Raw genomic sequence first — 27,173 nt, 5'->3', positions numbered from 1 at the left:
GGCTGAGGTGGCGATCAGCCAGGAGCCCAGTTACCTTCTGCAGATGGGAGAGAGGAGGAGCATCCACGCTAGGAGAGCAGCGTTGGGAACAAACAGGAGCAGAGGCTTTGAGAAGCACCGAGCTGCCTGGCTGGAGGAGAACTGCTGCATGTGAAGCCCCTGGGCTTCATTTAATTCAGCCTCGCACTTACGGGCTGGAATCTGGAGCATTCAGCATGACTGAGATACAGTCCTTGCATTGTAGAGCTCAGGTATAGTGGGGGAGACACAGAAACCTAAACTCTGTTACAGTGTAGAAAGTGCTGTAAATAAAAGTATGAGGATCTTCACTTTCAGCCGGGCGTGGTGGCACATGCCTGTAGTCCCAGCTTCTGAGGAGGCTAAGGTGGGAGGATGGCTCAAACCCAGGAGGTCGAGGTGCAGTGAGCTATGATGGCACCACTGTAGTCCAGCCTGGGTGACAGAGCAAGACCCTGTCTCAAAAAAATAAATAAGAAAAATAAGTATGAGACTGTGCTGGATTGAGAAGTAACTGGGAAGAAAAAGAAGTGGAGGCCCTGAAAGCAGGTAACTTACAAAGTTTGCCAGTGAGGGGGAGCTTGAAGGGCAGCATTGGAGGGTTTGTTCATGTGTTTATTTCAGGACAGGAGAGGCCTGCCCCTTTTTTATTCTTTATTTATTTTTATTTTTTATTTTTTAAGAGATGGGATCTTGCTGTATTCCCCAGGTTGGTCTTGAACTCCTCCCTGGAACGGCAGGGGAGCACCACCATGCCCAGTTAGGTTTTCTTTTGTGGAAAATGGAGGTAGATAAAGAGTCGAGGAGGCTGGGCGCAGTAGTTCACGCCTGTAATCCCAATACTTTGGGAGGCTGAAGTGGGCGGATCACTTGAGGTCAGGAGGTTGAGACCAGCCTGGCCAACATGGTGAAACCCATCTCTACCAAAAAATACAAAAATTAGCCGAGTGTGGTGGCATGTACCTGTAGTCCCAGCTACTCAGGGAGGCTGAGGTGGGAGGATGGCTTGAACTTGGGGGTGGAGGTTGCAGTGAGCTGAGATTGCACCACTGCACTTCAGCCTGGGTGAAAGAGTGACACCCTGTCTCAAAAAAAAAAAAGAAAAAAAAAAAAAAGAGAGCCAAGGGGAGGGACTTAGCCTATGAATTAGTTAGAGAGACCTTTTACTTTGACATAGTCCAGAAGATGCTAAGAACCAAGAATGGGTGGAGCTTGGGGAAGGAAAGGGAGTTCTCTGACCGCCCCCCTCCCCACCCCATACAGCACATTGTGAGGTTATGAATGAAGGGAAAGTTTGCACCTGTAGTCCCAGCTACTCAGGAGGCTGAGATGAGAGGACCCCTTGAGCCCAGGAGTTCAAGTCCAGCCTGGGCAACATAGAAAGGCCCTATGTCTAATAAAAATGTTAAAAGGATGAGGTGGGAGAGCAGATTGCAAAGGTGGGGCGTAGAAAAGAGGCATTTGACCTTTATCATTTGAAATAGAGCAGGAAGGAGGGAGAAGGGGAGGCCTGGCATTGAACACTTGTTATCTAGTGTCACACTTACACCATCCTCTGTGAGAGTGGCTAACTCCCTGCAAGAACTGTAGGGCCAGGATTCTAACTCAGACACCCTGAATATGCAGGAGCAGGGCTGGGGTTCAGGGGAGCAGGGACAGTAGAGGAGTCAGGTGAACCCACTGACCAGGTACAGGGAGTTGATGAGATAAAGGAGATCTGTGAAGAAAATAGAAAATGGGAGATTTCAGCCAAGCGAAAATGGATGACAACTATTTCGGTATTTTATGAAATTGAAATAGATCATAGCAGATGGTTTTAGTCATAAAATGAATGGCTTTCAGACTTAATTATACGTTTAAGTGATAACGACAATGAGTTTTATCTCTTTGGCTACAGTTGGTTTTCTGATTCTCAATTCATTTTCCCTCTTGGAAACAACTTTTACTCATTTGCTTCCTATTTTAATTGTATCACTGCAACGAGTGGACACAGCTCAGCCAATCTAGTATAAGGCATACTAGTAAAATCAAACCATTCTTCCCTCCTGCCCGCTCTGAATCCGGTGTTTCTAGCTCAGGGGCTTTCTTCTTGGTTCAAATCCGCATGATTCTCCTCTGAATGATCCATATGTGAATTTATACCATGTGAATATCTATTGACACTAACGTTCTTTTGAATCTGCTTAATTTTTAGGCATATTTTACAGCTGTGTGGTATAGGCCCAACAGAAGACATTTTGGCAAAATTTAGAATAGAACAGAGAGGGATCCTTTATGAATTCCAACACTTAGGTGTGGTTTTGATTCACACTGGATGTACGTGACTACTATTTGAAATTCCAAGTCCAGAGTCCCATGTTGCCATGTATAAATCCGTGCTTTCGATGTGTGTAGTTTGGGTTGTGATGTGGGCCTAGTAAAATACCTTACACAGAGGAGATGTGTAATCAATCATCATATTTCATATGATTGATTTGAAAGGGGTTGTTTTGTGGCCTAAGGGGTATGATAGAACACTGTACCATATCCTTCCCCCAGAGTCTTGCTTTTTACAGGGACATCAGCCTATTCCATTACTAAAGAGCCTGTTAATATTTAAGTTGATTTTTTTTAAAAAAGCCATGGAATGACAGTCCTTCCTTGGTATACGTGGGGCGGGGTGGGGGTGCTCTAGGACCTCTGAGTATACCAAAATCCTGCATACTCAGGTCCTGCAGAACCCACGCACAGGAGAAGTCTGCCCTCTGAATAATTGGGTTTTGCATACCAGGAATACTATTTTCAATCTGTGTTTGGTTGAAAAAAAATCCTCATATAAGGGGACCTGCACAGTTCAAACTCTGTTGTTCAAAGATCAGCTGTATTTTTTTTTTCATTATTTATTTTGAGACAGGGTTCACTCCGTCGCCCAGGCTGGAGTGCAATGGCCATGCTCACAGCTCACTGCAGCCTTGACCTCCCAGGCTGAAGCAATCCTCCCGCCTCAGCCTCCCAAGTAGCTGGAACCACAGGCATGTGCCACCACACCTGGCTAATTTTTGTATTTTTTGTAGAGACACGGTTTCACCATGTTGCCCAGGCCGGTTTCAAACTCCTGGGCTCAAGTGATCTGCCTCCCTCAGCCTCCCAAAGTGCTAGGATTACAGGAGTGAAACACCATGACTGGCCAGGTCAACTGTATTTTAAAACGTTTGGATTAGAAAAAAAAAATTTGATAAATTTTAACTTTTTATCTAATCTTAAAGAATTAGTTATCTTCCCATTATGCAAAACCAGGTGGACTACATTGTTATATTTCTGAAGAACAGGAATTATCCCTGGTGCCAGTGCTAATGGATTTTTAAAAATTAATCCATAAAGATTTAGACTTGTATGTACCATGTATCTTGAAACTTAATACCTCATCTTTTTAATTAAAACAGGAAATAGGGAAGGAAACAAACATTTTTGAATGCCTTCTGTGTTGCTAGGCCTATTTCAGGCATTCCACAAGCATTACAAGTATTACTTATTTAATCATAACACCCTCTGTAAATAGTCCTTTCTTCAGCCATTTTACAGTTGAAGAAACAGGCTCAGAGAGATTTAATAATTTGTCTGGGGTTCACAAGTGATAGACCTTAGATTCAAACTATGCCCTTTCTACTGTGCTGTCAGTGTACCATGAGCACCTGCCTAGATTTGCATGTCTCTGATGAAAAATGTAATTAACACACTCTCTCCCAATCCTTTCTGGTTTCATTAGCTCATTGACTGTGAGGTGTATTCGTTGCGGACTATCAATATAGAGGACACGTGGAGGGTGGAAATGGATGGAAGGAAAGGGTGGCAAAAGCCAAAACCCCTTTGTTGAGCCTAATCTTTTAGGAGAATTTAAAGCACTCACATTCAGAGAAAAATAACTCTTGGATTTATGTTTAGGAACTAGGTCGTTAACCTTTGGGAGTCAATGTATTATGGGTCATGACTTAAAGTCATATTAAAGATGAAATAATATGTTGTTAATTACCTTAAAACACGTTTTGTTTTATTTCAGTTACGATATCAGAAGTGCTTGGTAGCCAGGCCGCCTTCTCAGAAAGTTCGACCGCCTCCACCGCCAGCAGACTCAGTAACCAGAAGAGTCACAACCAATGTAAAACGAGGGGTCTTATCCCTCATTGACACTTTGAAACAGAAACGCCCTGTCACCGAAATGCCATAGCTGCACATGCAAAAGGACTCGGCTATTTACCTGAAGATTGACTAGCTACACTAAAGAAAATGAACTCCGCCATCCGACCTTCCATCCAGTTGCTGATGCTTTGTCTTCAGAGAATTTACCCTTAACCAAGCAGTGTTAGACAAGCATGTTCTCTCGTCTTGCCACCATCATGTGATATGAAAAGAAGCATGAATAATTTTTTTGCTGTAAGTTACATCATGCGCAGTGGAAGGTCTTTTTCTTATTGTAAATATTGTGAACATTACTTAATTTCACACACACACAGAGAAGAATGTGGCCACACCCCTCCTAGTGAACTAACGCTGCGTCCTTGGAATGAATGATGCGTGAGTTAGTTTCACTGTCTTCTTGGCTGGACCTGTCACAAGCAACCTTTAAGTCCTACAGCACTTTGCCCTGTTTTCAACATTGGAGTAGGCACTGCATAGCAGATACCATTGAATTGCTGTAAAAATAGGATGGCGAGTTTGTGTTTTAATTTTTCATAAAATTGAACCTGTTGGTTGACAAAATTGGCTGTTGGCATCAGTATAAAAACCAACTGGCAGCTTTCCCTGACAAGCTCTTTGACACATGGACACCATTTCATGTCTACAGCTGTTTGTGGGATGTTGGAAAAAAATGAAACTTCAAAATTGATGAAAAACTAAATTCGAGGAATTAAAATCGAACAAAACATAGCCTTTCTTTTCCGATGGTTTTCAAACTGATTATTTTTAAAAGAGATTAATAAAATCATAATGCATTTTGGGTGGGACATATTTCAAACTTCTGCCTTATATTGTACGGTGCAGCTAGAGAATTATAGTTCACTATGGCCATTCTCTACATAAACATTAAGATGAAATACTCCTCATCAGCCTTTCATCCTTAGTTTGAGAATTAGCTGATATGCAATTTGAAGTTGAGGAAATATCATTGATATTTCTATCATGCGCGATTATTTTAGATTTCTACCACCGTGTTATTTTTGCTAGTCCATGTGCTAGAGGTAAACGTTCTGCTGGAATTCTGCATCCAGCTCTATCCCCCTCTGATGCTTTTTGCCCAGAAAGCTGTCTGTCCATCATGCATTGTCCATGGCAACAAATTACATTAGGTTGAACCTTTCCTTGATTTTATGTATTTAATATTAGAATTTGTTGGACTCAACTAGATATATTTTTAAATTTATATTTTTTCCATTTTACTTTGAAGATTTGAAATTTTCATATCCGAGCAAAGTCTACATAGGAGTAATGGACTATTTAACAAGTTTCCCAAAAATAGCATTTTCCTGCTCCTTTTTATGTAGATGAGAAACTTAGCTGTAAAGACATACAAATTTAGACTCTTGTTGACATTGTCATTTTAAAAGGAAGTTGCTAAGGCGATCAATCTCAATATTAGTCTTGTTTACTTCTTTTTAATGTCAAAATTAACATTTACAACATCCAATTATAAAAGTAATGCTTTATGTTTATACACTGCTATGTATTTGTCAAAATGGTTTCCACATTCTTATCACATCTGAGCCTTACCAGGTAGAGAAGGTACTAAATACACTTTAGAAGTAAAAATATGAAGTACCAAGAGGCTAAACCCACTGGCCTAAGATCTCACCAAAGTTCATGAAAGAACCAGGACTAGGACCCACGGCTCCCAAAGCCCGTTCTTGCTGTGTTATGCTGCCTCCATATCCGTCAGGAAGAGCCTTTCCAGAATGACTCTGGGCATATACTAAGAAGAGCAGGTATGGAAAGATCTATTGTCAGGCAATCTTAGAATTCCCTACACGAGTGGGAGAAAGATGTCCAAATTCCTTACGCAGTGGTATTCATGATGGTGCCATTGCCCTATCTAAGTCCAGGACCGTTTTCCTACAGCGTGCCTCAAAAGTGTTGTAGAGGGCAGGATTCTACATTCACAGCTTGTTCCATCTACGAGATTTTCCAGATGCTACTTGTGGTAGAGACATTCCTAACTCATGGTACTTAGCCACCAGAGATCATGATGGAATGAGTGGGTGGCTTTTCTACCTGCCATTCCCTCAGAATTCATGAGGGGTGGGGGACAGGGGGACCGGAATTGTCTTAGCACCCCAATGTTATGACAAAACTATGCTACTTTAGAAACGCAGTCTGTTTTTCACCAATTGATATACTACTGATCTGAAGTCACCAGTGCCATCATAAGAAATTACTGCATTAAGAAAATCCTTGCTGTGCCCTTTGAAAAGCTGTTCCGAAATCATTTACAGTGATCTTTCATCTCGGTCGCTGTAGTGAAACATTTTAGTGTGATAAATTTCAAAATTCTAAACAAATTACCCACTTTTATATTGGAAATCTCTACCAGAACTCCCTCTTCATTTTTTAAGGCATACATTTGCTTGTTTTCAAGATCAAGAATTCTGAGCTAGCTTTAAGTAGCAAACTGATTTATATATGCAATTATAGGATGCATTAAGATGAATGATAGCCTTTACATATTGAAAACTTTGCAGACGTTTTGTTTTGAAAATGGCATTGTATAGTAAATGCAAATTAATTTTGTAAAATTATGTTAAAGAGTATGTTCAGACACTTTCTGCCATGGCCAAAAAGTATGTATGAAAGTATGTGTGTATTTGTTTGTGAAAGGATGCCAATGTTTTACCTGATATCTTAGTGACACTTCAGTTACCTATGCATTCTTTAGATCTGTGATTCGGTAAACAGGCAGCCATGTTCACGATGCCTTGTATGTCTTACCATATTTTTAATTAACCTGTTAAATACAGCTTAAAATATTTTTATTTTATTTATTCTATTTTTACTGAAATATACTGCATTATTGTGTTAATGTATTATCTTTCCTGGATATTATCTCCCAGTGTATCCAGATCTAAGTAATCTCAGTGAACTATACATTGCCTAAAAAGTGGTTTTGTAATGATTTGTAGTCACATTTCTATTGGGATATGTAGAAGAAAAGGCAAAATGCTTAAAGTTCCTTTTATTTTTTAAAAGCAGCTAGATAGACACAGACTTGCCACCTCATACATCTGCTCCTTGGCAACATCAAGGGGAACGACTAGCCAACATGCCTATGGCTAAAAACTTTCCTTTGCAGACTAAAGCACTGCTTGGTGCTTCGTTTTTCTACCCTTCACAACATGTGTGATTTCATCTAAGAGATATATACATGTACACATGCCCTTTGTTTCCACCTGGATACAAGATCACTCATAGCTAATTAGGACCATTGTTTTTTGTTCATCTGTCTTGTTGCATGAAGGGACATTAGACCCATTTCCATTAAAATAAGTTCTTGGTGATAAACTGTGGCACTGCTACTTCTTTTTAAATCCACTTTATGATTTCAAGATGGACACTTGTAAGATGACTCGACACAAGGCCATTGCCTGGAAGCCCCAGAGCTTTCCTCCGTTTGTATGGCCCGTTCATGTCCCAGGCATTGCAACACAAACTCAAGATTTCACCACAACATGACAAGCATTTTCCTAACTGATATTAGCACAATTTAACTAATAAGCCCCTTCGCTCTCTAGTTGGCCAGGCTTAACCTAATACACATCTAACATGTGTGCCACACAGCCAGTAGAAAGTTTAACTTCAGCTTCAGGGCAAAGATACCCACTCACACCGTGTCAACGCAAGCAGTAGTTCCTGGCCTCCAGAGCAGCTTACTTCCCCTGAAAGAACGCTTTGTTTTCCTTTATGCCCTTTTCCTGTTGACCACTTTTACACATTTAAATGTAATTTGTTATGAGAATAAATTTAGCTGCATAAAACGTTTGGCTCATTTATCTGACATCTTAGTCACATATACAAGGAATAGAAATAGAAACTCGGTGTCTCTAGTTATTTTTAAATTATTCTTACCTCAGACTTCTTAGAAATCACTTTAGTAATGGAGCATTTTGCTTTGATTAGTTACTACATATTTCTGCCTGGTAAGAACTAGGAAGTAACTTCAAATTTTGAGTAATCACCCTGTACTTATTTGGTGATCAGGAAGGCCAGCTGGCTTTCCGGACATAGAAGCCTATTTAGTCACCAACTCGAGTCTTTTGTAAGCGGTCTTGCTAGGACTGTGATATTTTAGCACGAAGAAGTTTATCACTTCCTTTCAGAACCTGACATCAAAGAATAAAGAATAGAGGTGTACACACACTAAATCCAAAATGAAAGGTAACTAGAGAAATCAGTTGAATCTGGTTTAGCTTAACCGTTAGGCGCAGGAAGGCAGATAAACAGAATTTAAAGTATGTCCCCGCTTTTTGTTCATCTTGCACTTCCACAGTGGTTTCTCTCTAGGCAGTAATGAAGAAAATTTCATTATGGTTTCAGGCATTATATGGTGGTAAATAATTTCAGATTAAAAATATAAGTTTGCTATTGGAGTATCTGAATACTAGTAATTTCATTATTTAGAATTTTGCAGCACTTTTATCTAAAGTCCAAGAATGTAAAACGCCAAATGAAACATGTCAGTGGAATCAATATTCTCCTTCATTAGAATTCCCTCATATTGCTTTTTTTTTTCTTCAGACAGAGTCTTACTCTGTCGCCTAGGCTGGAGTGCAGTGGTGTAATTTCAGCTCACCACAACCTCCACCTCCCGAGTTCAAGCAATTCTCGTGCCTCAGCCTCCTGAGTAGCTGGGATTACAGGCATGCACCGCCACGCCCGGCCAATTTGTATATTTTTAGTAGATACAGGGTTTCGCCACGTTGGCCAGGCTGGTCTCGAACTCCTGACCTCAGGTGATCCGCCCGCCCCAACCTCCCAAAGTATGTGAGCCACCACGTCCGGCCTCATATTGCTTTTATCCAAAATTCTTTTCCCTTTTCACTCTACCAAAGAAGTATTTAAATAAATAATTGATCCTGTCCTTCATAGAAGATTCTCAAAGAAGAAAACTGCAGTGTAATTAATGAATGGTTTAATTCAGAATCTTCATATACTTCTAAAGAAAAATAATTTAGTGCCAAATGCATGTTAGGAGATAATCAATGTAAGTGGCAACAAATTGTGACTTCACATGCTACTGTAGAGATCAGAAAATTATCCTAAACTATTCCATAACAATGAGACAACATCACAGAAAATACACTTGAAAATAAAAAATCTCAGACCAGCTACTTCTGCACAATGGGATACTTTTCAGTCTGGTATGGGGGAGGGCCGAAAAGGATAAGGGATTCTTATGATATACAATGGGATTCTTTACTGAACAATGTTAAATTAAGCTGCACCGCCTTCCTTGAGGCATGGACTACCCTAACCAGATAGAAATCTGGGTGGGATAAGATTTTCAAAATCAGCAAAATAAGCTGAGCACTTTATATCTTTCTGTACAAGAGTGATAACATGAAGAATTCTTCAGGGATTTAAAATACAATAAGCCTGGTTCAACTATAAAAAAGTCTTGTTTCCTTTCTTCGTTGACGACTTTTTTTTTTTTTTTTTTTTTTTTTGAGGCAAGGTCTCACTCTGCTTCCCAGGCTGGAGTGCAGTGGGGCAATCTTGGCTCACTGCAACCTGCACCTCCTGGACTCAAGAGATCCTTGTACCTCAGCCTCCTAAGTAGCTGGGACTACAGGCGTGTCCCACCACACCCAGCTAATTTTTGTATTTTTTGTAGAGATGGGGTTTTGGGGTTTCGCCATGTTGTCCAGGCTCGTCTGGAACTCCGGTGCTCAAGTGGTGTGCCCACCTCAGCCTCCCAAACTGCTGAGATTACAGATGTGAGCCACTGCACCCAGCCCACTGACACGTTTTACTGATAAATGTAAATCTAAGCTAAAATAAAAATAATGTATTACCGCTATAATACAATTCACCATTCTCTTTTCTCACTTCAAGTAAGAAAGTAAAAATAGAATATCAGAGCTGAAGTAGACCTAAGTATTCATCTTGAAAAGGATAATATTCTAAAAATCATGCCACCTGAATTGAGCATTTAGGAATTTACATAACATTTCTATACAACTGAATTGCAAAAATAAAACTTTAAATTCAAACTTTATGAATATGTCTATGAATGTTTTTAAATAATAAGATATATAGTTGTATCTTATTCTATTTAATGACAATTTCTGTTGCCATGATGAAAAATCAGTAGACCCAGAAATGATAATCATACCAATTCTTGGTAGGCAATTGAGAATACATTCAAGATGAATCGACATTTAATATAATTAACATAGTGCTACAATATATTTAATTGTGCCTCAGAAATGATTTACCAAAATTTGATTCCTGTGTGCTATTTGAAATGACTTGTAGATTTTGTTGTATCCCCTGATCTTAGAATCAGAAATTTGTGGGTTTCTTCAACAATAGGTATCGCTTGCATTCAACAGTTTTGCCTCTTCTTCAGAATTATTAATATTTAGATGGAAATTTGCTCACAGTCTTTTGTAACAGTGCTTGACATAGAGGAAGGGAGAGATGATTGTGTCCAGTCTGCTCAGGATCCTGGAAGCTCCCCCAGTGAGAGACACCTCACTGTAAAAGGAACTCTGAGCTACACACACCTGGCACTTGGGAACTTCCTGCGCTTCCTACTTAAACTCAACTTCAGTCACGTTACAAAAACTCATGTTCATTCCCTGTTCAAAGAACAGCTTGATATTTAAGAAAAAATCACCCTTGATCGTGACTGAGAAAGTCACGACTACAACCGCATGGATGCTGAAGAGCAGTCAGCTGGAGGGAGAGGCCAGGATCGTTTGCCTGTTTGGCTTTCTAATGAGCTACCTGCTGAAGGGAGGCAGTGTTTCCTTCCCTGCAGGGGAAACTTGGCAGCTTTAAGTCCAGCCTGAAAGTTCACAGGAGTGAGATAAGTTCTGACCGCTGATACTGAGTCTCTAACTGGATCCTCTCAGAGCAGCAGTGATTGGCTGAAGTCTCTGAATTCTGCTTTGCTGACTCCTACATTATTGTTTCTCACTTGTCTGAATTCTCTGAAAGTAATATCACACTTAGAAGATCCCTAGGTGACCAAAAGAATGAATATCTTGTGTAGAGATGTAGAATCTTCAGAGAAATACTAGACTTTGAAAAAAAATCAACTGCTTTTTGGCCCCTATAAAAAACACAAGACAATCAAAGCCATCGCCGAGGAGGCCTGAGTAGGGAGGAAGGTGTGTCATCTTTAGGCTTTTCCTCTTTTCTGGATAGTGAGTGTGTGGGAAGGCAGGTGGGCAGAAGTGCCTTGGGTGCAACCCAACGACAGTACAAATGTTGAGTTGGCATCCGAGATCTGATCCCTTGGGGACTTGAAAATGGCATAAAGACTGGAGGCAGAACAATCTCAATGGGTTTCAGAGCAACCATTCTGTCTTCTGGCCGAGGTCTTAAGAAGTGTGTCTGCCGTTCACGCGGTCTGGAGGGACAAGTGTTCTTCACAAATGTAGGCACTGCAGGATGGGGGGCCAGCTTGTTGGGTTTTCTGGTCTGTGAGGAAGCCCCCACTTGAGCAGTATTTTTCTGGGGAAGAGGTGGTTTTGTTACAGTCTCTGATAGATTAGCACTGGCTTTAGTTTCTCGATTCAGGAACTCAGCAATTTTCATTTGGATGCCATTATCAGTAGTGGCACCTTTTGTCAATGATGTTTTTGATTTTTTCTTCTTCTTCTCCTGTTTTGATGATTTACCCAACTCAATCCCATCCAGCAGACCCTTGGCTGCAGCTCGGGCCAAAACATCATTCACAGACACTGTCTCAGAAGGGTTCCGCTGCAATTAAAGAAGCATTTACTAAATGTGGGAGTTAGCTATTATTGTGTCTCCTGCAAATATTTATCAATGTATCAGTAAAAATAAAAAGACTCTCTTTATTATACTAAAAGAAATAAGAAATAGTTTTTAGGCCTTAGTCCCCAATCTCATAAGCCTCAGCAAATGCCTTTTTAAAAAAACAAAAAAACAAAAAACTTAAACTTCCCCATTTATGAACCTGATAGAAAAAAAGAATCACACAGATTTTTTTTTTTTTTTTTTTTTTTTTTTTTTGAGATGGAGTCTCACTTTGTCACCCAGGCTGGTGCAATCTCAGCTCACTGCAACCTCCACCTCCCAATTTCAAGCAGTTCTCCTGCCTCAGCCTTCTGAGTAGCTGGGATGATAGGCATGCGCCACCACACCCAGCTGATTTTTGTATTTCAGTAGAGATGGAGTGAACCATGTTGGCCAGGCTGGTCTCGAACTCCTGACCTCAGGTGATCCACCCACGTCAGCCTCCCAAAGTGCTGGGCTTACAGGCGTGAGCCCCCACACCTGGCTGCTTATTTCTTACATATGAGGGAAGATGCACCAGATGTTACAAAATGCTTGGGGAGGTGGGGGTGGCAGCCAGGCAGAAGAGGAACACTCGGGGGCCCCAAGTATAAAGAACAGGGCTGGCCGGGTGCGGTGGTTCACACCTGTAATCCCAGCACTTTGTGAGGCCGAGGCAGGTGGATCATGAAGTCGAGTTCAAGACCAGCCTGGCCAAGATGGTGAAACCCCGTCTCTACTAAAAATAAAAAAATTAGCCGGGCATGGTGGTGGGTGCCTGTAATCCCAGCTACTAGGTTGAGGCTGAGTCAGAGAATTGCTTGAACCTGGGAGGCGGAGGTTGCAGTGAGCCGAGATCATGCCACTGCACTCCAGCCTGGGCTACAGAGCAAGACTCCATCTCAAAAAAAAAAAAAAGGACAGGGCTTATTTGCCAATTCTTGTTCCTGCCCTTCAGCTGAAATGTGTTTGTGAAATGCAAACACATCTTTACAGAATGTGCACAGTTCCTGGCTTCCTCTTATGAGGCTTTGTAGTTTATTAATTCCAAAGTATGACATGGATTAGGATTTTTTTTCCTTACCTCCCTTGTTAAAATAGAAAGAAAACAACCATTGGTAATTTCAGATGGTTCCATTCTGAAAAATTTATCAGTAGACAATTGAATTTCCTTTAAGGAGCACAGTGGAAGAACAGGAGGACTAAGCCTGCAGCAGACAGGAACAAGCATTCAGCAGTTAGAATGGCTTCTTTGCCAAGAAAGGAAGAAAGTAAATTACACTACATTTTTTTCTAGTATACTTTACCAATCGTTTAAACAGAAATTCCAATCAAGAACACAATTCTGAAGCAGCCTTTCCCTAAATACTATTATAAGTTAAAAGCTCTAATATTTTATATTCATAATTTATTATAAATCCCAGATTCTCCATCTTTAACCAACTTTGCCAAGAATAACAAATGTTTAACAAACTAAAAACTGACCTTCCCAAAGTCACTAATATGTTAGTAAAAGCTTTCCATTATCAAAGCAGGTAAATAAGTACATTAATCACAGTTATCCAAAATGTCCTATATTTCTACTATTTTCAAAATACAAAGGAGAAAACATTTTCTTTTGGTTACTTTTTGCACAATTACAATATAAAAATATAGCCTATCACTTTAATTACATTATTCTTCCCAGTCACTTCTTGAGGATTAATAGATGAGTTACATGGTGTTCAAGAAAGTACATAACAAAGACTTTGTGTCAGAAAAATCTCAAATCATGAATAGATTTAAAATGAAAATTTCAGTTTTTATGTTTAATATGAATTTATCATTTCTTAGTAAGTGGTTCATATGAATAATAAATGATTCTATTTCCAGGCTTATATTATTAAAATATATTTAATAATAAGTTAAAGCAATTAAACACTATTCCACATGAGTTAAACTATCAGGAAATCTTTTATTAATCATTGTGTCCTGGCCAGGTGCCGTGGCTCACGCCCGTAATCCCAGCACTTTGGGAGGCCGAGGCAGGCAAATCACTTGAGGCCAGGAGTTCGAGACCAGCCTGGCCAACATGGTGAAACCCCGTCTCTGCTAAAAACGCAAAAATTAGCCGGGTGTGGTGGCAGACTCCTGTAATCCCAGCTACTCGGGAGGCTGAGGCAAGAGAATTGCTTGAACCTGAGAGGTTCAAGCCAAGATGGCACCATTGCACTCCGGCCTGGGCGACAAGAGTGAAATTCTGGCTCAAAAAAACAAAAATTAGCCAGACGTGGTGGCAGGTGCCTTTAATCTCAGCTACTTGGGAGTCTGAGGCAGGAGAATCACTTGAACCCAGGAAGTGGTGGTTGCAATTAGCTGAGATCACACCACTGTACTCCATCCTGGGTGACAGAGCAAGACTCCATCTCAAAATAATAATAATAATAGTGTCCATGTGACACAGCTACAAGCCAAAGAACAGCAAGGACAGCCAGCAACCACCACAAGCTGGGAGAGCGCAGGGGACAGGCCTCTCCAGCACAGGCCGCAGGAGGAATCCAACCAGCCAGCACCTTGCCAATGCCTTGGTTTAGGACTCCCAGCCTCCGGAACTATGAGAGAATAAATGTTTGTTATTATAGGCCACCAAGTTTGGAGGAATTTCTTTCAGCAGCCCAGGAAACTAACACACATGACAAAGGGGATTTTGCAGATGTAGGATAGGTCCCACGTTAGTTACCCCGAAGATAGGGATATTATCTGGGTGGATCTGACCTAATCACATGACCTTTGAAATCAGGGTCTAGAGGTCAGACATGGAAGAAGTCAGAGATTCAAAACACAAGATGCTATGACAGCTACTGCAGGTGCACAGATTGGGGAACTCGGGACAAGGAATAAAGTGGCCTCTAGGAGTGGAAAGCAGTCAAGTGACAGCAGCAAGGAGAGGACCTCAGTCCTGCAAACACAAGCGTGGGTTTGGAAGTAGACTGTTCCCAGAGCCTCCAGAGACTTCAGCCTAGCTCATATCCTGAGCAGAGAACCTGGCTGTGCCATGCCAGACATATCTGACTTATGTGAACTAAGTAATAGATGTTTTTAGCCACTAAGTTTGAGGTAATTTCTTAAAAAGAAAACAAACACACAATGGCTCACACTTGGTGAGGAAGCAATGCCAGGCTGCAGATGGCAAGCAGTGGAAGAAGGAACAAGAGGACAGAGAAGTGAGCTTGCTGCCATGGATAACACTATTAAGGCTGGAAAACCCACCAGAAGGCTATGTTGAGAGGAGGGTCCCAAAAGTACACCCACTATCAAGCAGCAAGGAGTGGCCTGGTGAGAGGGGCACCACAGCACTGAGAGGTTTGGTAGTGGTTTTCCTCTGCAGGCCAGGGCTGACAGTAGGGGATGCAGTGACACAACTGGGCTCATTGACAGCAATGAAAATAATAGGATCCTGAAACAACAGAGACCGGGTGAGCAAATTAACCACCAGAAGCCAGGCATGTGCAGATACTGATGACCATAATGAGTACTAAGACCAGAGAGGCATGTACTCTGGCGCGTGCACACTAAGACCTCTCATGCACTGCTCACCTTCATGCCCTCCACTCTTACTAGGTAACAGAAAATCAAAACACAGAACACAACCTAGACCTCAAGCTCAAAGAAAATGTAATTACTAAATGTAATTCACTACCATGTTAAAATGTCAGATGAGAAATAATATCTGATCATATCATTAAATGCTGCAAAGGCTTTTCATAAAACTAGGCATCCATTAGTGATTTTTTTTTTTTTTTTTGAGATGGAGTCTTGCTCCGTCACCCAGGCTGGAGTGCAATGGCGTGATCTCGGCTCACTGCAACCTCCGCCTCCTAGTTCAAGCGATTCTCCTGCCTCAGCCTCCCAAGTAGCTGGGATTACAGGCGCCTGACACCACGCCTGGCTAATTTTTTTATTTTTAGTAGAGACGGGGTTTCGCCACATTGGCCAGGCTGGTCTCGAACTCCTGACCTTAGGTGATCCGCCCACCTCGGCCTCCCAAAGTGCTGGGATTACAGGCGTGAGCCACCGTGCCCGGCCCCATTAGTGATTTTGAAAACCTCTTATTGTGCTATTGGCTTAAGTATAGACATATAAATCAACGGATAGAATGAGAATAGAATGAGAGTCCAGAAATAAGCCCATGCATCTATGATTAGTGGGTTTTCTATTTTCTTTCTTTTTGTTTTAGACAGGCTTTTGCTCTGTCTCCCAATCACAGCTCACTACAGCCTTGACCTCCTGAGTAGCTAGGACTACAGGTAGGCACGACCACACCTGGCTGATTTTTTGTGGAGATGGGGTCTCTCTATGTTGCCCAGGCTGGGATTAACTAACTGATTTTCAACAAGGGTGCCAAGACCATTCAATAGGGGAGAATAATCTTTTCCACAAGTGTTGCTGGGAGAACTGGATGGCCACATGCAAAGAAGGAATTTGGACTCCTAACTCTTATCATATACAAAAGTTAATGGTGATTGTTGTACAACTTCATGAATGTATTAATATTTTAAGGCACTGAATTGTACACTTTAAAAAGGTGAATTGCATAGTATGTGAATTACATCTCAAAAAGCTTATTAAAATAGGAATAGTTACCTATACTTGATGTATATCTATAACATAATATAAACATACACATGAAAAAAAGCTCATCATCACTGGCCATCAGAGAAATGCAAATCAAAACCACAACGAGACACCATCTCACACCAGTTAGAATGGCAATCATTAAAAAGTCAGGAAACAACAGGTGCTGGAGAGGATGTGGAGAAATAGGAGCACTTTAACACTGTTGGTGGGACTGTAAACTAGTTCAACCATTGTGGAAGTCAGTGTGGCGATTCCTCAGGGATCTAGAACTAAAAATACCATTTGACCCAGCCATCCCATTACTGGGTATATACCCAAATGACTATAAATCATGCTGCTATAAAGACACATGCACACGTATGTTTATTGCGGCACTATTCACAATAGCAAAGACTTGGAACCAACCCAAATGTCCAACAATGATAGACTGGATTAAGAAAATGTGGCATATATACACCATGGAATACTATGCAGCCATAAAAAATGATGAGTTCATGTCCTTTGTAGGGACATGGCTGAAATTGGAAATCATCATTCTCAGTAAACTATCACAAGGACAAAAAACCAAACACCGCATGTTCTCACTCATAGATGGGAATTGAACAATGAGAACACATGGACACAGGAAGGGGAACATCACACTCTAGGGACTGTTGTGGGATGGGGGGAGGGGGGAGGGTTAGCACGAGATATACCTAATGCTAGATGACGAGCTAATGGGTGCAGCACACCAGCATGGCACATGTATACATATGTAACTAACCTGCACATTGTGCACATGTACCCTGAAACTTGAAGTATAATTTAAAAAAAAAAAAAAAGAATAGAATGCAGTACAAAGTGTCAGGGTAAAAGGTACTTACTTTTTCATGAAATATATGTAATTGTGTTCTGAGTTGTGATATAAAATGTATTTCCTACTGTAGGTTTCAATAAAAAAGTTTATGGTGTGATACAAAAAAACAAATAAACAAACAAACATACATATCCATGTAGTTGCTATTCAGCTGGTACATGCTGGTGTGGCTGTATCAGCAGTAAAAATATCAAAATTTCTGGGCTTACTCCTATTTGCTGCCCCAGCTCTCCAAGTGTCCCTCCAGACCATCACATAATAAAAAGGGACCTAGCTCATCAAGGGACCTCCAGAACCCTACTTCATCACTTTAATGGGATATTTTAGGACTAGAAGTGGCAAGATATAGGAAGGAAATTGTTAACCATTTCATTATGCATCTTTGGATTGTGGGTGGGGTTTATGTAACAAAAAAATAATATAAAATTTGAGAAGAAACCCACTTAAAACTATAGTGGTTATAGCATTGTCATATTAGTATAGAAAGAGCCAAACATCAATGGAATAGAATTACAGATCCACACAGTATATATGGGCTTAAAACGTAATTTTAAAAGATGGCATTTTAAACCAAAGGGGAACGGGGGCCAAGGAAAGATTATTTGGGGAAAAAATAAACCTTGATCCATACTTGACTCTTTTACCAAAATAAACAGCAGAAAACTCAATTATTTAAATATAAAAAAGATGAAATTATGAAAGTACTATAAGAAAACTGATCAAAGCATTCATAAGCTAGGAATTCACATAACACAAAATGTAGAATCCATAAGGAAAACATTGATACAAATATCTACACAGAAATTGCTGTAAAGCAATTACTTTTTCTTTTCTTTTCTTTTCTTTTTTTTTTTTGAGACAGAGTCTCCCTCTGTCACCCGGGCTGGAGTGCAGTGATGCGATCTCGGCTCACTACAGCCCTGACCTCTTGGGCTCAAGCAATCTTCCCACCTCAGCCTCCCGAATAGCTGGGACTACAGGAGTACACCACCACACGTGGCTAATTTTTGTATTTTTTTGTAGAGATGGGGTTTCACCACATTGCCCAGGCTGGTCTTGAAAACCTGAGCTCAAATGGCCCACCCACCTCAGCCTCCCAAAGTGCTGGGATTACAGGCGTGAGCCACCATGCTCAACCTATAAAGCAAATTTTTAATTCAAGTATTTATTTAAAAATAAGATAATCTGAAAAATATCTGTAATTCATATGAAAACAGCAACTCTTCCTAATATATAATAAGACATGTGAAAAGAAGAAAAAGAATAATCCAGTTGAAAACAGTGGGAAAGTACATGAACATGAAATTTATAAATAAATAATAACAACTATAACAATTTAAAATTATTGAACATTTATTATATGCCAGATACTGCTCGTGTGTTAATATATTCAATCTCCACAAGGATCTAATGATGTAGGTAATATCATTAACTGTATTTCACAGCCACCTTTTACAGCCACTTCACCATTCACAATACCCTTCTCCCACTTAACAAAAAAGGTATAACTGTCACTACCTTGTTATAGTCCATTGTCCTGGGATGTTAACATCTCCAGGATGCCAACAAAGGGACAACTCAGGAATGTGGCCCTCTTCTCCCATGGCAATGCAAGAGTTTAGGTAAGAAATCTTAAAGAGGGTATCAAACTCAGCAAACCTTCCTTCCTTCCTCCCTTCCTCCCTTCCTCCCTCCCTCCCTTCTTTCCTCCCTCCCTTTCTCCCTTCCTCTCCTCCTACACTCACTTCTTCCCTCCCTCCCTTTCCCTTCCTTATTTCTATATATCTATCTTAGAATTTAAATTTAGAAGAAAATCACAAAAGAATATTAATGATTATTTGAATTAAAGAATAAAGTCAGACCTTTTCTGACAAGGTAAATTTGGTTTTGACAATGAGAACTGGTTATATAAAATAGGTAACAAATTTAGCATTTTTCCATAAATCAAATAAGATAAATAAATCTGCAGGTCCAAACATTTAACAGAAATATATTTAAAACACATATGTAATATAATATTCCAGAAATAATATATTTTGCAGCTATTTAAACTTATGATGAAAATGTTAGACATTAAGTCTAAAATAAAGAATAAGATATATAGTTATTCAAAAATGTTTAGGGGCCGGGCATGGTGGCTCACGCCTGTAATCCCAGCACTTTGGGATGCCAAGGCAGGTGGATCACTTGAGGTCAGGAGTTCAAGACCAGCCTGGCCAAGATGGTGAAACTCCGTCTCTATGAAAAATACAAAAATTAGCCAGGTGAAGTACCACGTGCCTGTAATCCCAGCTACTTGGGAGGCTGAGGCAAGAGAACTGCTTGAACCCAGGAGGTGGAAGTTGCAGTGAGCTGAGATCGTGCTACTGCACTCTAGCCTGGGCAACAGAGCAAGACTCTGACTCAAAAAAAAAAAAAAAAAAAGTTTAAGGATTATTTGAGCAAAAATGTTTGACAACCACTGCTCTAGAATCCCTACTTTTAACCACTCCACAGTACACTGACCAGTCAGTAAACAGGAAGCATACTCAACCTCAGTAATAGAGAAATGAAAATACAATCAGTAACGACATCTCATGTTTTCACCCCACAAGTGAGTAAAGATTTTAAGTCTGATGAAGCTCAGCATTTCTGAAGCTGTGGGAAAACAGGTTTATAAGAGTGAATGTCTTGGTAGTAATTTGACAATATCGATTAAATCTTAAAATATGCACATTCTATGGTGGTGGAAAAATCTAGAAGACTATAAATCAAATTGTTAAGAACAATTATATATAAGACGATGCCATTTGGAAAAAGGCTTTCGTTTTAAGTTAGTACTTCTGTAATGTGAAATTTTTACAATGGGGAACAAAAAAAATTACAAATTTGCAAATTTTATCATGACAGCTGAAGTCCAAAATGAGCTGAATATTTCTGGGATATTAAAAAGAAATACAAGCAACAGGTAGGTGATGAGATTAAATGACATGTAATATTGCTTTCAACTCTAAATTCTACCACTTTGGGGTACTAAGAAGTGATTCTTGGTATAATTCCCTAGGTAATGCATAATTTCTTTTGGCAGCATCCCCAACAAGTAGTTATAAACATCTTCAATATATGTACTCTCCAATTTGAGCTCAAATCTCAAACCAATATAGAATTATGGATTCTGTCTTTATATTACTTGTGTCTTTTATGCTATAGATTAATCATTAATCATGGCTTGCCTGAAATAAAATCAATATTCCTCCACATTTGCCATATCATATTCTTTTTTTTTTTTTTTTTTAAACACACAGGGTTTCACCATGTTGCCCAGGCTGGTCTTGAACACCTGAGGTAAAGGTATGTGCCCACCTCAGCCTCCCAAAGTGCTGGGATTACAGGTGTGAGCCACCGCACCAGGCCAGCCATATCATTTCTTAAATCCCAGCACTCTGGGAGGCCAAGGCAGGTGGATTACCTGAGGTCAGGAGTTTGAGAGCAGCCTGGCCAATATGGTAAAACCCCCATCTCTACTAAAAATACAAAAATTATCCTGGTGTGGTGGCACTTGCCTATAATCCCAGCTACTTGGGAGGCTGAGGCAGGAGAATTGCTTGAACCTGGGAGGCGGAGTTTGTAGTGAATCGAAATGGTGCCACTGCACTCCAGCCTGGGTGACACAGCAAGATTCCATTTAAAAAAAAAAAAAAAGGAAAGAAACAAAAAGAAAAAGGCCCTATGGAATCTTTGTTAAATTTGTAAGAAGTCAGGCAATTTTATCATACTAAAGTATAATTTTAAAAAGTACAATGTCTTTATACAACTTAGAAAATAATATTTTTCCTTTTAAAAAATATTTGTTTGAGTTGTTTAGAAGAATCCTTCCTTTTCTTACCTGTAAGGTTGTCCTTTATTCCCAGGGTCTTGAAATTCCAGTGCTTTCTTAACAACAGCTTCATTTTCTTCTGGAAAAACTGAACATGTGCAGTAAACAACTGCTTGAGCTTTAGTAACTATATTAGAAGAAGATGCAATGACTGTAACAACTGTATTAACAATCCTATACAAATGTGCTATGTTTCCAAACATCTATTTGATACTAATACCACATGGTTTTGATGAGAATAATTTCCCCAGATGCTTGAATGGCTCCCCTTTAAAGTAAAAGCTTGTCTTAGTAATTTAGTCTGTGGCCAATAAGTAAAGTCACTCTAACTGGATTGTATGGAAATTGAAAATTCAACAAAAAATGAGGCCAACTTAGTTATAAACACAAAGAAATAAATACTGCAGGTTACCATGAACTTGATACTTCTGCCCATTCTTCTACAAGCGATATTGCCTAAATAGTTTAAAGGACTCTAGAAACAGACAGACTTAGAGGTGAATCCCAGTTCTGTCACTTACTGCTGTATGAACCTGGGCAAATTACTTAAAGTCTTAAATTTTTCATCCGTAAAATGAGGTAATACTACCACCTGCAATTCACTCATTGATTCATACTTATTGAGCACCTACCACCTGCCAGACAGGCACTGTTCTAGGCTTTGGGATACAATAACACAAACAAAAATCCTTGCCCCTGTGGAGCTAACTTTCTAGTAGAGGAGAAAGACAGTAAGACAGAGATAAATAGGAAAACTATATAGTACTGTTAAGTGATCAATGCTATGGAGAAAAGCAGAGCCGGGTGAGGGATAGAGAGTTCCAGGAGAAATAGTGTGAAATAGAGCAGTGAGAGAAAGCATTGTTGAGATGGCAAACTGTGGGTAGACTAGATGGAGATAAGGAACCAGCCACAGAGCTATTTAGAGAAAAGCATTCTAAGGTAAAGGAACAGACAGTGTAAAGGCCTGAAGTCAACATGGTGCTGGTATGTTCCAGGAAAGTGAAGGGGCCGGTTTGATCAGAGCAGAGGGAATGAAGAGAGAGTAGTAAGTCGAAGTCAGAAAGCATGGTCTGAGCCCCAGATAGTACAGGGACTTGTGGGCCACCGGAAGGGCTTAGGTTTTTACTTGGGTTATGATGGGTTTTAACAAGATCAGAATAGAGTGCAGAGGGCAGGGGCAGAGGCTGGCAGAGAAATTAGGAGGTCATTACAGTAATTCAAGTGTGAGGTGATGGTGGTTTGGACACCGTGGTAGTGGTGGAGGTAGCTGGATATATTCTGGATATAAGTTGAATGTAGAACCTACCTCATACACTGACAGACTGGCTGTGGGTATGAAAGAGAAATCATGGATAATGCTAACGTTTTTAGCCTAAGCGGGTGGAAGGCTACAACTACCATTAACTGAAATGGCAGTACTGTGGGAGGAACAAGTATGGCGGGAGGAGGATCAGAGCTTCCACCTTAGACATGTTAGCTTTGAGATGACTATGAGTCCCTAAGTGGAGATGTCAAGAAGGCAGCTGGAAATATAAGCTTAGAGTTTCAAGAGGAAGTTTAGACTGGAAATACAGATTTGGGAGTCACATAGAGGTGTTTAAAACCATAAGAGTAGATACAATCACCAAGGGATAAGTATAGGCAGAGAAAAAAGATCCAAGGCATGGACTGTGGCACACTCCCATGTTAAACAGGGTGTTGAGACAGAGAGGACCCAGTAAGGGAGACAGAGAAAGGGAGGCCAGAGAGAAGGCCTGGAAGGTGGTGCCCTAGAAGACAAGTGATGGAAGTGTGTGAAGGGAGAGGAAGCGACCACTTCTGTCAACTGCCACAGACAGACCTAGGTAGACCAGGGCTGGCAACTGACACAACAGCATGGGGATCACTGGCGATCTTCACAGGACCGTTTCAGTTTAGTGGCAGGAGTGAACGTGGGATGGCAATAGCTCAAAAAAGAAGGAGAGGAAAGACTGAGGAAACACTGTTCCCAGGGGAAAGGCAAGTTACAGGAACTTTTTACAAAGGGGGAGGACATTCAAAGAAGTTAAAATATAGGGAATTTTTGTTGATGAGGAACTATAAATTCTAGAGAGCACAGAGTGAGAGATGTGGACAAAGGGATATGAAGAGAGTTATGGAGACCAGAGTATAGGAGATGAGGAATGACCTGGAGTCGGGGCCTCTTGAGTTAATTGTCATTAATAGGTGTAAAGGATATAAGGAGACATGTTTCTTATAACTTGATTTATTTGTATTTTTTTAATAGATGGGGTCTTGCTCTGTTGCCTAGGCTGGAGTGCAGTGAGGTGATCATGGCTCACTGCAGCCTCCAACTCCTGGGCTCAAGCAATCCTCCCACTTCAGTCTCCCGAGTAGCCTGCATGCCCCCATGCCTAGATAACTTTTTTTATTTTTTGTAGAGGCAGGGTCTCACTATGTTGTCCAGGTTGGTCTCAAACTCCTGGCCTGAAGTGATCCTACCATGTTGACCTCCCAAAGCACTGGGATTTCAGACATGAGCCACCATGCCTAGCCCACTTATTTATTTATTTATTTAGAGACAGAGTCTCACTCTGTCACCCAGGCTGGAGTGCAGTGGTGCAATCTCAGCTCACTATAACAAGTGATTCTCATATCTCAGCCTCCCAAGTAGCTGGGACTACAGGCATGCGCCAACACGCCCGGCTAATTTTTGTATTTTTAGTAGAGATGGGGTTTCACCATGTTGTCCAGGCTGGCCTCAAGTGATCCGCCAGGTTTGGCCTCCCAAAGTACTGGGATTACAGGCATGAGCCACCGCGCCTGGCTCCCACTTACGATTTTAAAGTAGAGAATAGTGGCAAGGCTGTGAGTCTTAGAGGGTAAGGGAATTAGGGGTGCCCGAGCCCCCTTGTTGCTCTGGTCAAAGATAGCATGGAAGGTAAGGAAGAAAATTTGGTGATTACTAAATAAAATGATACATATAAAGTAAGCAGCAGGTGCCTGGCACATAATAAGTAAACAATAAGTGCTCAAATATTTAAAAATTATTTTCACAACTAACAAGGACTCAGCACAGTTACCTTTTGGTATTTTTAATTTTTATTTGTTTTTACTCTAATCCCATGACAGATTACATAATTATCTTTTATGTGGTTGACTTCAAATCGGGCTTTTAGTCAGTTCTATCAAAATTTGGAGTCAAACCCCTGATTACACACTTAACTACCTAAGATAGCATTTTCTTATGGGAAAATTAAATACAACTTGTTTTGACTTACAGTATGTCTTCCAGTAACATAAACTGTCATAATCTCAAGAGTTGCCAAATTTTATGTTTATTTGGCATCATAAAAGAGTTTATGTCATTAAAATCCCTTTGCTTTTCAGATTCTTTCTGAAGCTTTTTTAAGCTTTAAATATCCAATTAAAATTTAATTAAAATGCTTCAAGTAAAAGGCTTATTATTTACCAAATTCCTGATCTTCCAATCAACTTATTTCCTAGATCATATTCATATCATGTTCAAATGAACATTTAGTAGCAATATGAACTAAAAGAAAAAGCCTCCTCTGTGCTTTCTATTTACTTATTTTTTGCTTTTACTCCTGGCAAGCTGTGACCTCTGTGATTTGTATAGGCCTTATTTCTACCTCATGTGTGTTTATATATTTATTTACTGAATGATCTATACTCAGATCTATACCTATAATATAGATGGGGTCTATGCCCATATCCATTTATCTTTAAGCCTTTGCAGGTCAGGATTTGCTAACACTGATACACCTTACATACAGCTTAATACCTGACCCAAAGTGAGCACTTTATAAATATATACGGAATTAATAAAAGCTTATTAATTTCTCAGAGACATCTAGATTCCTGTGTGCATATGTGGAAAGGCAGTGGTACTCAAAATCTAAATGAAGTGATTAAAGCAATGATATAAATCACTCAAAGTGCCGCCTTGTTACTCAAACTTCAAATCAAGAGATCTAGGCTTTCTCTGCGATTGCACCTCTCTGTTCTCTACTTAGCACTAAGAGAAATAAGAGTTTGACTAAAATTTGGACTGTAGAAGAGTTGTTAAGGGTAGGCACAATGACAACAAAAATTATATCGAGTAAGAAATCTAAAAGAAGAAACAGGAAAGCTGAAACTACAATTACAAATATACATAATTATTTCACTTCGGCATTACAAAATTGGTAAATTATGCTTGCTAACCTGTTTAAAATTACAGTAAAGCATATATTCTAAAAACAGATTAAATTGGTAAAGATAAATATTTTGTTATTTGAAGGCAGTAAGACTGAATGTTCTGGAAAATGTGCTCATGGCTCACACTTCATTGCTTGATTATAATAGATCGTGAAAGACTAATATTTCTAAAATGTACACCTTATTTTAACAAGATGGTGCCTATGACAACCTTACATTTCATTGCGTGTGTTAGCTGTTCATACTGCTGTTGAGCAAGAACGTGAAGTTTGTCCACTGAGATGCCTCCTTGAGAGTGATCTTTAAGGAATTCTGTATCTGAATTTTAAAAAGAAATGCTTTTAAATATAGCACCATTAAAAACTTTTTACATATTGTTATCATCATATAATTTTTCAATCATTTTGCCTACCAATAAAAGTGTTTCATGGAAAATATCTATTAAAACTAAATAGATATTAAAATGTTGACTTAAAAATTAGAACAATAAAGTTAATTCTGTTTCATTTTAATATTGCTTTTCAAAAACAATATTGAAAATATTTAATATTGTTTTTCTCCAAGTTGCTATGAGATAGTCATCCAAGTAGTCATATAAGTCATTTAGACACAGAAGAGAAAATGCCGTCAGTCTCGAGACTAATACTGGATAGAGAAAATAAGATTTATTTTCCAAAATAAAAACGAATGGGCTAGAGTCAGATCTGGGAACACACAAGGATATGGTTTAAAATACTAACTTTCCAAAAGAAACTTTGGAAGAAAAAATTCAGAAAAGCAAATGTTATGTCTTCATAACAGATTAAGAAATAATGTCTTACATTTTTTAATTTTTGAAAAATAATTTAAATATATGTATTGACAATATTAATGAAGATATACTGAATGCTACTTTATGTAGATTATTTTAACGACCTCTTGAAGAATTACTAGCCCTTCTAACATTGAGATAATTGTTTAAACATACATTAAACAACTTGTCTAAGGTTATATAGCTACTAAGTGGACAGCCAGGATTCTAACTCAGAAATCTAACCAGAGGACTCAAATTTTTAAACTCTGTATTATACTGCCTCTCTAGAACTCACTAGAGCATGACAGCCAATTATTTATACCATGTATGTGGCTGTTGCCCATTCCAGTACTATCACTAAAGGTTAATTAAACTCCATTTCTTCCCAATTTAGTTTTACATTTCATGAGGTTTTGCTTTTTGTTTTTTGTTATTGTTGTTGTTGGTGCTGTTTTTTTTGAGACAGGATCTCAGTCTGTCATCCAGGCTGGAGTGCAGTGGCACCATCTCGGCTCACTACAACCTCTGCCTCCTGGGTTCAAGCAATTCTCATGCCTCAGCCTCCTGAATAGCTGGGACTACAGGTGTTCACCATGATGCCCGGCTAATTTTTGTATTTTTAGTAGACTGGGTTTCACTATGTTGGTCAGGCTGAACTCGAACTCCTGGCCTCAACCGATCTACCCACCTCAGCCTCCCAAAGTGGTGGGATTACAGGTGTGAGCCACTGTGCCTGGCCTACATTTCACATTTTTTTTCCTCTGTTCTAAAACTATCCATTACTTGTTAAAGGACTATTACAAATTATTATACTCCAAAGTCGTATTATCTATTTC

General features: G+C 39.7%; 2 protein-coding genes across 21 annotated transcripts in view; one reads left to right on the top strand and one right to left on the bottom strand.

Annotated features, from left to right (window-relative positions):
- Nucleotides 1-8,018, top strand: part of APBB2 (amyloid beta precursor protein binding family B member 2) — a 403,357-nt gene extending 395,339 nt beyond the window's left edge. For all 19 annotated transcript variants that reach the window (XM_034958488.3, XM_055111303.2, XM_055111299.2 and 16 more), the window contains one exon: nucleotides 4,055-8,018. In XM_034958488.3, coding sequence (XP_034814379.2) covers nucleotides 4,055-4,222 — 168 coding nt within the window. In that variant the 3' untranslated portion in view covers nucleotides 4,223-8,018. The remainder of the gene's footprint in view (nucleotides 1-4,054) is intronic.
- Nucleotides 8,019-10,403: 2,385 nt separating this feature from the next.
- The window catches only part of NSUN7 (NOP2/Sun RNA methyltransferase family member 7), a 60,027-nt gene continuing 43,257 nt past the window's right edge, over nucleotides 10,404-27,173 (bottom strand). Inside the window, exons 9-12 of one of the 2 annotated variants that reach the window (XM_003832215.3) lie at nucleotides 25,761-25,862; nucleotides 21,351-21,468; nucleotides 13,097-13,220; nucleotides 10,404-11,973 (exon numbers count right to left, since the gene is read on the bottom strand). In XM_003832215.3, coding sequence (XP_003832263.3) covers nucleotides 11,341-11,973; nucleotides 13,097-13,220; nucleotides 21,351-21,468; nucleotides 25,761-25,862 — 977 coding nt within the window. In that variant the 3' untranslated portion in view covers nucleotides 10,404-11,340. The remainder of the gene's footprint in view (nucleotides 11,974-13,096; nucleotides 13,221-21,350; nucleotides 21,469-25,760; nucleotides 25,863-27,173) is intronic. The other variant, XM_014344636.3, reaches the window with a different exon arrangement.

The sequence above is a fragment of the Pan paniscus genome, chromosome 3, assembly GCF_029289425.2.
Source record: "Pan paniscus chromosome 3, NHGRI_mPanPan1-v2.0_pri, whole genome shotgun sequence".
Lineage (NCBI taxonomy): Eukaryota > Metazoa > Chordata > Mammalia > Primates > Hominidae > Pan > Pan paniscus.
Note: the sequence above shows the minus strand (reverse complement) of the source record. Positions and strands in the feature narration are given on the sequence as shown.